This window comes from Balearica regulorum, chromosome 2 (assembly GCF_011004875.1).
Source record: "Balearica regulorum gibbericeps isolate bBalReg1 chromosome 2, bBalReg1.pri, whole genome shotgun sequence".
In the NCBI taxonomy this organism is placed as follows: domain Eukaryota; kingdom Metazoa; phylum Chordata; class Aves; order Gruiformes; family Gruidae; genus Balearica; species Balearica regulorum.
Window position 1 is genome coordinate 71,148,619 of NC_046185.1, and position 10,148 is coordinate 71,158,766.

The 10,148-nt window shown below is 40.1% G+C and overlaps 1 protein-coding gene across 1 annotated transcript; it reads left to right on the plus strand.

Annotated features, from left to right (window-relative positions):
• The first annotated feature begins 58 nt into the window (after positions 1-58).
• Positions 59-10,103, plus strand: CHMP5 (charged multivesicular body protein 5). The gene is made up of 8 exons (XM_075744665.1): positions 59-225; positions 5,304-5,408; positions 5,742-5,788; positions 7,118-7,211; positions 7,292-7,363; positions 8,421-8,529; positions 8,918-9,030; positions 9,501-10,103. Exons 1-8 carry the CDS (start codon positions 157-159, stop codon positions 9,549-9,551), a joined length of 660 nt encoding a protein of 219 aa, XP_075600780.1. The 5' UTR covers positions 59-156; the 3' UTR covers positions 9,552-10,103.
• Positions 10,104-10,148: the final 45 nt, after the last annotated feature.

The window sequence follows — 10,148 nt, forward strand, 5'->3', positions numbered from 1 at the left end:
CAGGAGGGGAGGGCGGAAGTGCGGGGGCGTGTCGCACAAGCGCTTCCGCCTTTGCTGCGGCCCCGCCTTGGGGGCGGTCGGCGGTGGGCTTCCGGGTCGGCAGGGACAGCTGCTGCCGTTGCGGGGACCGGGAGTCAGACAGGCGCCGCCGCCGCCATGAACCGCTTCTTTGGTAAAGCGAAGCCGAAGGCGCCTCCGCCCAGCCTCACCGACTGCATCGGGACGGTGAGTGCCCTCCTCAGGGGGCCTTGCCCGCACCCGATCCCCGCGAAGGGCCGGGGCCGGCCAGTGCGCTGCCCTGCCCGGCCCGGCCCGGCCGGCCCCGCGGGAGGGACAAGGGAGCGGCGGTGGCCCGGCCAGTCCGGACTGTGGGGCGCGCCCGGCCGGGCGAGGCCTTCTGCCCCTGGCTGGCCCAGGGGCCTGGGCCCGGGGCTGAGGGCGCGCCTGGAGCGCCTGCGGGCCGTGCCTCCGCTCGTATGGGTGTGGGTGTAGGGCTTCCTACGTGAGTTACCGCGTCCCTGCCCGTACGCGGAAGTGTGCGGGTGCCCGCACCGACCTGGAGGCACGGCGGGGTGTGGGCGTGGGCTGGTTTGGAGGTACAGCCTCTGAGTGTGCGTGTGGATGTACGCGCACGGCGGTGTGCCCCTCTGCATGGGTGTGCGTCTGCGTGTGGATACGCAGCTGTGAGGGCACGGTGTCTGCGTGTGCGTGCGCGCATATATATACACAGGCACTTGAATGTACGTAGCTACATGCCTGTGCTTTGTTACAAGGCGTTTGTGTATATACGCACATGCGTTTTAGCGTGCACCTGTGCGTTAACATACACGTACGCTGTTGCGTACATTTGTATGTGTATACACCTGTGCTTATATTTGTTTCCTGTGCATAGGAGCGCATCCTATAAATGGATGCACACAGTGTGCGTGTAAGACCTGGCTCTCCTTATGTCCTCATGGATATTTTCAGTATTTCTGTCTGAGGACTTCACTGCTCTGATGGCACTAGTACCTGTGGGAAGGCAGGGAGAGGAGCACAGGAACCAGTACAGAGGTGGGAGGGCAAATCCCACCTTCCCATGACGATTGTTCCATCTGCTACAGGTGAACTTGCTGTAGGGTCGTTGGTGAAGATGTATGCGGACGGACAGTTAAGCAATCCCAGACTGAGTAAGAAATGCTGAGGAAATACGTGATAGAACACTTCACAGCTCTTGTAAGGTTGGCCTGTCTGAAAGGAAGGTTGAGGGGAAGTTTTAAGAAGGCTAATCTTGTCATTTCATAGTTGGTATTTTTGGCTTTTAAGTTTGTGAAGAAAACTGTGGTATGTTTTTACAGCTCCTTCTGTTGTAAAGTAATTTTAAAAGGTGAAAAAAAGAACACAGGCAGCTTGAGTATTTCAGTGGTTAACAAAGTCCATTGATAGGTTAGTAATGGTTGTGGTATACATAGAGGTTAACTAAAGCTAACTAAGCATTGTCCCTGGAACCTGACAACAAAATGTTTCTGTGGACAATCACAATTTTCCTCCCAGAAGAATTATTTTGCTGCCCAGTGAAGAGAGTCTCTGAGTTAAATTCCTAATATTTGTCAGTGCTACCTACACAAACCCATGCACTTAAGTCTGTTGCATGTGCCAGTGGTTGGGGTGGGGAGACAAGTGGTCATAGTTAGCATTTTTCTCAGTATGTTACTTTAACGGTGAAGAATCTATATTGCTTTTGAGTGTTATTAAGCTCAAACATATCTCCAAGTATGTTTAGTTTGAACAGTAAACACAGCATGTGCTCAAAAGTCAGGATTAGCTTTGCCATTGTTACCGGTAAATGCTTCAGCAGATGGCTAGAACTCCAAAATCCATCTGAGATACTGTCATTAATACTTAAATTTGTCATTTCACTGCTATAAGCAGAACAGGATATCTTTTCCTCACAGCAATGAACTCTGTATTAGCCAGTTAGGTTTTTAAGGGTTGATTTTGACAGTTCCAAGTTAATGTGCATTTTCTAATGTTGAGACAAATCATAACAAAAACGGCCAGATTTAGATATGCCAGCAGGCTGTTTTCCACTAGGACCTCATTCAATCCCAGTGGATTTTTGGGGTGCATAGAAGTGTAATTTAAACAGCTGCTTTTCCTGGCAACACCAGGAATTTAGGATTTTTTCCCAAAAAGGTGATTATCACCATCACCTACCAAGAGCCACATGCAGTTTTGATCCTCTTCTAGTTGTTTGTAATTACGTTCTCTGAAAATGTGGCTATATAAGACAGCAGGTTAACTGAAAAGCAGGGTTTCGGGTTTATTTTTACATATGTGATGACTTGGCAACCAGTGATGAGTTACAGGGTGGTTTTTAAGATAAGAAAGCAAGAGCCTGTGTTGGTCAGCGTTGAGACATGAAGGGCTGACTGCAAGCACAGCTTTTTGGTGTGAGGAAGTCTATAAACCGGTGTTATTGTTACTGAGCTCCATGTCAGCTTTTTGCCCCACTTTGACGTCTTTCTGTGGATGGAACTAAAATTTACGACAGTTCTGTATACTAGTAATTGCATTGAGAAACATATTTCCTTTTACAAGTTCGAAGCTTATGTGCCAAATTACATGAAATAACCTATCTGATCCGTGAAAGATTTGCTGTGTTTTCAGGTCATTTTCACAATAGTGAGGGTCCTGTTAAGTGATTAGAGATATTGTCAGATAATTTTTTCTTAAATTGCACGCGAATTTTTATTCGAGTTGTGTGAGATTTGCACTGTTTATTTAGCATGTTAGATTCAACAGCGTGGAGACTCGAGTAATACAACTTCTGCGTTGTTTTCAATCTTAGACACATTTCATTGTACCTTTTGAAAGAGTCAAATTGCTCTGTAAAATCTCTTACCATGTTACTGTAATGGTAATTAGCCATGAAATGGCAGTTAGGAATGACTGTATTTGGCGAGCTATGATTAATGTTCATAGTTACCATTTGTTAAAGATGTAGACAACTCTCAGGCACTAATTATGCCGATGTTTTGGATGTTCTTTCCTGTGTATTCAGGAGTAGTATGACTGAACCCAGTAAGATCAGCACATGATGTGCTTTTTTTCTGGGGTAAGAGAACAAGCCTCACCTTAAGATATCTAATCAGTTCAAGATTTTTGCATTTAAAGAACTGTTTCTGTGGGATCACTAATCTGAAGTGTTTACTGAAGCCCAGGAAACACTTCTCCCTACTTTTGTTCCATGGCTGGTAACTTCCGAGTTTGTTGGCTGGCTGCGTGATGCCCTCCCATATCCTCACTTAATCCCCATGAGTATGTTCCCACTCTCCCTTGCAGTTTCTGCTCGTTCTCGTGCCGTGCTTGCCTCTACCTTGCACTAAGTGGCAGATTTTTTTATTTTTTTTTATCCTTGCTGGCTGAGCAGTCAGATGACTAAAGCTGTCATGAGGCTGGTAGGAGGAAGGATGCATCAGAACTATGGCATTAGTAGTGTTTTTTACTTTTCCTTCTTGGAAAAAACACTCCAAATTTGTTTTTTCAGAGTAGTAAGTAGGAAACATAGGAATGAAAGGCTAAGAGTTGTAACAACAATGTTAACATTCAGTCTTATATGTGATGTTGGGGTTTTTTGTTTAGGGTTTTTTTTTAATTGAAATAAGCTGCGATTTTGCTTATATAGGGATTTGGAATACCATAAGCACTTTCTTCCATTTCTTTTGTTTAGATTGGGGCCCTTCTGCAGCAATGAAACATACGTTGGTATGCCTTATTTGTGAATAATAGAAAGCAGCTCTTCCAGTCCTAATACATAGTCTAGTTTTCTTTTGGATAATTTATATCCTATCTCTCCTCTTCTGTCCATTCTCATTGTTAAAAGTTGAGGTCCTGTGTAATGTGTGTGTGATATTTTTATGTAGTTAATTGATATAAGAGGGTCTGTCTCCATTCCCTGCTGGTATTGCCTAAAAGAATCATTATATAAGTAAACCAAATAACTGTTTTTCCCCTGTGAAGGAGGCTGACCTCAAAGATGCATTTAGCTGACTGATGAAGATCTTGAGGAGGTGCTACACTTTGAACCTACAAGAGATTTAAAATCACAAATATCTCTTTTTCTTGCTATGAGTAAAATGCTTGGCATAATAGAAAGCTTAATACAATTTTTTCAATGCCAGCTGTGCCCAGGCACTTCAATGTCTTGCGCAGAGTGTTCCTATCAAATGTGCTGCTTGGGATGCCTCTGGCAAATGCATGTTGCTGTCATAGAGCAGAGATTTAAAAGGATCATTGAGACACCAAAATGAAAATCTGTATAATTGTACATGTTTAGCCACACTATTAGCAAGTCAGAATTGTAAATTTGCACTGATTGGTCTTACGCTATAATTGGAATCTCATTATATTGTAATCCCTAGAGAGGCTCCTTGGAATGGGAAGTTAATAAGCTTTATTTTGTTGTTGCCAGAGAAATGCTGTGATAGTCGGTTCATGTTAAGGAAGCTTTCTTTGCTTTTTTTTAATGAATTTGTGTATGCTGTTAGAATGATTTATGCCCATGCTTGGTTACGTAATTATCTTTAACTCTCTTACGCAGTAGGGTTAAGTATTCCCATAAAGACAGCTCTGTGATAAGCTTTGTACCAGGGCTGCTAGGATTGACTGCTGGAGGTCTCTTACGGAGTTATGCAGCTACTGCTGGGATTTGGAGTGAAAGCACAGTCAGAATTCTGAGTAGCTACCAAGTGGAACTGCTGTGAACTGACTCCCTTTGCAGGAAGTGATGGGAAAAGTGTCTCTGACCAAGAAATTAGGCAGCTTTGAAAAAATGGTGGTTAAGTCTGGGCTTCTTAAATGTAACCAGTAACTCAGATATCATTCTGGAGGATTAATGTTCTCTGCCCACCAAAAGTAAACCTCCAGCCTTGCTGAACACATCCCTGTCCCTTTCGCGTTGCTCCTTTATTTGCCAGCATGGTACACCTATGTTTAGTCCCTGGCACTGTACGTTACCCGAAATTCCTCAATAGAGACTGTGACTTGAGTGTGTGTGTGAGGAAGCACCTCAAAATGATGAGAACGTGTTACAATGGCAGAGCTTCCTGCAACCTCAGAATGTTTCTTGTGCTCCTTGTAGAAAATGTTTCACTTGATTCTGGTTTTGGATTCTTTACAAACTTTAAGCTGTTTATAAAACATAGCGAGTGAAGAAACAATTCAGTTAGAAGCATAATAAAACTGAGGCTGTTCTTTTTATTGTCCAGTACTTGAATAAAATGTGATGGTTTTTTGTTTGTTTTTCTCATCATGTATTAAAGGTGGATAGCAGAGCTGAGTCAATTGACAAGAAAATCGCTAGGCTTGATGCAGAACTAGTGAAGTATAAGGATCAAATGAAGAAGATGAGAGAGGGGCCTGCAAAGGTAAAAATCTTCTGTGGGATTTAAGCACGAGACGATATGACTCACACTTCTTGTCCTGTAGTGGGGTGACGTAGCCAGTTCATCAGGTTCTTAGAATTGCCTCCTGCCCTGCTGATGGGATATAAGATCCTTCAGGATTATTTTAATTCTGAAGCATCTCTTAGACATGCATCTTTAAACAGTGTTTTCATTGAATGTGACTACTGTTAAAGTCTTTGCATTAGTAACTGAGCAATCTTTTGGAAAACTTAAATGTGATACATTAGATTTAAGCAGTATAATCCAGAGTAAAGTCATTACATTTTCCTAATGTAATAATATTGTGTCTTTCAGAATACAGTAAAGCAGAAAGCATTGAGGGTGTTGAAGCAGAAGCGAATGTAAGTTTAAACCTTTATCAGTTTGGGATTAATGAAATCCTGTTTTCTTTAAGGGGGTTGGCACACTTCCATTTCTCTTTCCAGTACTCTTGAACATTCTTAAAATGCTGAACAAGCTAGCCAGCCTTTCAGAAGCATCTCCTTATAAATTGTACATCAGCATGTTTGTACCTTATTTGCATGTGAGTATATAAATTTGGATTGGGACCGCTGACCTAAATCTGCTCATCACTAAAGCTGTGCTTGGCTCCTGAACTTTCTGAGAAAGAATGTGCCTCATTTTATATCATTAATTGGTTACTATAAATTGTGTACTTCGTGATGATCTTATGGTTTACTGGAAGTGTACCTGTTCTCTGTGGACACCCTTTAGGACTTGAACACAGGTAGTGCAAATTGTATCTATGCAAAAAACCAGACTGGATGTGATAGGTGATCCTGTGGTCCGGTCTAGCCTAGTGTACTGTCTTCAAAAGTGTCCAGCAACAAATGCAAAGGGAAGAATGTCAGAACATGGTATGTGTTCAGGGGTACTTCACCGGAATATCTTGCAGTCCCTGAACTGCACATCTCTTAGGTGCTATCTGAGCCAAAGCTATCATGGTATCCCTCGGTCATCTCTTCCATCTTGTTAAACAGTCATATATTAATTCCTTGTACAGAAGCTGTTTTGTATTTGGATCATCCTTGTCTTGCAGACCGTCCTGTCTTGGATGTTTGAAGAAGGAATTATTGTTAATTTTTATGCTTTCTTTTTTTATGTTCAAACTGACATACTTTACATTCTTGATTGGATACATGTTTAGCTTTGAGAAGGATGATTTCTTGATTTTTAAAGTCTTCCTTTTCTTTTTGGTTAGCTGTAACAGTTTCCTTTTTCTACCCTGTCACCTTCTCTCCCTGCTCTGCAAAGCTCCAGTGTGGAGCCATTGTGGTTTGGATAACCTGTATCTCTTGCGTTCTGCTTACAGTATTTGTGAGCAGTGGCATGCATCTCTAGCTTATGCTGATAAAAACCTTTGCTATATCTTTACCTATACAAATATGGTATCGTTGTCGGTTAAAACAGAAGCTTAGTTCAGGAGTAGTTTTGTCAACTTTAAATGCATAGAAATCCATAATAGCCAGATTTTTATGAAGCTTTTTATTCTGATGTGATTGTTCATAAGAAATTAAAAAAAATAAATCTGTTCCTATCTTCAGACTACTGCTGCTGTTTTGGGTGGGGTTTTTTCCCCCTCTATTTTTTAAAAAAATTAAGATTTTTTTTTTTTTTTGTGGCAATAAATAGTGGTATGTTAAAGCCATTATTTGCATTGTTTTTGACAGGTATGAACAACAGCGGGATAATCTATCACAGCAGTCTTTTAATATGGAACAAGCTAATTACACTATTCAGGCACTGAAGGATACAAAGACAACGGTACCAGTATATTAATCTCACATTTGTTTAATTTGTGTATGTTACATCAGATACAAACGTGTCGTTTGACTCTGTTCTAGGTTGATGCAATGAAACTGGGGGTGAAAGAAATGAAGAAAGCTTACAAGCAAGTCAAAATTGATCAAATTGAGGTGAGCTTCTATTGTTTAAATTATTTAAGAACAGAAAACAATGTACTGAAATAGTGATGAGTGGACTATGTAACTTAAAAGTTAGCTGACAGTTCTAGTTCACGTGAGTTTGCCTCCATTTTTATGGAGAGGACCACTATCATAATTCCTTCCTGATTTCTCTGGTATTGCACAATTGGTTGTTGGCCACCTTCTGATGATTTTTGTTTCCTTGCTGGGATAATCTTTAACTCTCCCTTCCTTTCATCAGCCCTTCAGCATAAATGTTGGTGAATACTTTCTGCTATGGCTTTTTTTGTCATCCTTTTCCCCTGTTGCTACTCTTACATGCAGATTAGTCCTTTGCTTCCCTAGTTCATAGTAGTGCCCCATTGAAGGAAAAAAAAAAACCAACCAACAAACAACCCCACAAAACCAAAAAAGGCCTGGCCCCATCTTCAGAAAATGCAGTTTAAAAACATAAGATCTTTAAATATAATTTAAAGTATGCTGCATGTAAATTCTTATCAAATGGCAGTGCTGAATTCCTTTAAGTTCTCCTTCCTATGCTGCTTTTATATATGGCCTGCATTGTAAACCTTTAGGCAAGTATTGTCTCCTTAACTGTACCCAAGTACAATGCCAATAGGCATGCTGAAATATCTTCTAAATTTTGCTGTGGCTCAACTCAAGCCAGTGCTTATTCTCCAGACAGATTTAATTGCTCTAAATTTCCTACTCTCCTACTTTTCAAGATAATGCCGAACTGTAGGTAATTTATTAGAGGCTTTCAATTTACCCTGAAGAATAGTTAAAAACAAGAGAGTTCTGCAGAAGTGTTGTTTCAAGGTTCCTCTTTTTCTACCTCATATATTATTATAATTTTAATAGGAGTTAAGGCCACACTATACTACTGAATGCACGTGTCTCGACTTGTGTTAATGCTGCTTCAAAAAATGGTTTATGCATTAAAAAATCTGAGTGCCTTGTATGTTGGGATTAGTAAACTGGATTAAGCTCTGATAAATTTAACTAAAACTATTAAATATGGACCAGTGAAAATTGTTTCTTGCTCCAGGACATACAAGATCAGTTAGAGGATATGATGGAAGAAGCCAATGAAGTCCAGGAAGCACTGAGTCGTAGCTATGGAACACCAGAGATTGATGAAGATGACTTGGAAGCAGGTTAGGAAGGTGGAGGATGATTTTTACATTCAGTAATGTAAAAATCATCATGCAGTCATACAGTGATTTTTAATTTCATTAGTCAAATACTCTTAAGTGTGTTTAAAAAAAAATTTATTCACTTTTTTAAACGTAAAAGCTTCATTTCCTTTGAGTTGTAACAAGAGCGTGAGACAAATGTGAGAGATATACTAATGGAATGCTACGATGAAGGAAAGAAGGTTCTCTCTATTTTGTGTGTGTGTGTATTCCTGACTGATGACTAAGTAATGCTAAATGAGTATGAATGTAAGCATTCAGTATGAATCCTGTTTCTCTGTAAAAGCAACTTTATTTTTGCAAAAGGAATTCCTTGTATAATTTTTCAACCAACATAATTTAATTTCAGAACTGGATGCACTAGGTGATGAGCTTTTAGCCGATGAAGACAATTCCTACTTAGATGAAGCCGCAAATGCTCCAGCAATCCCAGAGGTCACTCCTACTGACACGAAAAACAAAGTGAGTCCTTTCCTCTTTAAAAGCAAAATAGGTATATTTTCTTTGGTTTGGATTACTCACATTTGCATTGGTTGCTTGATACTTGGAATCAGTATTTTGAACAAAAAAGTGTGCTTAATGTATGTATTTCGGATGCTATATATGAGAGAATACAGTGTACTGAATGCTCTTTATTACATTTTAAAGACCTAAAATGGCATTTTCTAACTCGTACCTAACATTGTCAGACTGCAAGTAGAATTCAAGTGTACCATTATAGCTCCTAGTATAGTTATTCTTAAAAACATAAGAAAGTCTTCTGAATGCTTACTTTGGGGCCTCGTAGAGGGGGAGAACACTGATGTTCCTATTTGGATCCCAGCTGTCAGAGTGACAATTACAGATATATCACTTTACAGAAATTGTAAGGAAACCTTTGGGAAATGTTCTGGTTGGTGGAGAGTTGTTAACTTGTTGCTTCTTTCTTACAGGATGGTGTATTGGTGGATGAATTTGGATTGCCAAAGATCCCTGCAACCTAAATGTTTCAAAAGCACAACGGATATAATGAACTATACTTCACGAATCAAACTAAGAATTTTTTTTTTTTTTAAATCCTGGAGAACTTGTCCTTCCAGTGTAACCTTAATATCACTACATCCTAGAATGCAATATGAATGGCTGGTGGTGTTCTTTCTTCCAAGAAAGTTGTTCTACTACTGACTTTTCTATTAATGGAAAATTCGGCACAATTCCCTTCAGTGGAAGCAGTCAGTCTAATAGGTTTTGATTTCTGTGTCTTAAGGACAAAGTAATACGTAAAGACTAGTGGTGGCTGTTGATAGCTGAGGTTTATTTTTGACTTTGTATTATGTTTCTCTTTCTTGAAACTAAGACTGTATGTTGCTGCTTATTCTCTGTAAAATAGCTGCCTTATTGCTATGCTTATTTGATAAAAGAATTGAAAGCAATTTTTCAACTACTGCAGTCTTGAGACTTTTATGCTATTGTAACCTTCCCGAAGCTGTAATAAATTAGGGTTATTGTTAACTTTATGTATTCTATGGAGACATAAAATCACGTAGATTAGCCGATCCTTTTGTGTTGTGTTTCTGGTAACTAATTTGGTCTTAACCTGT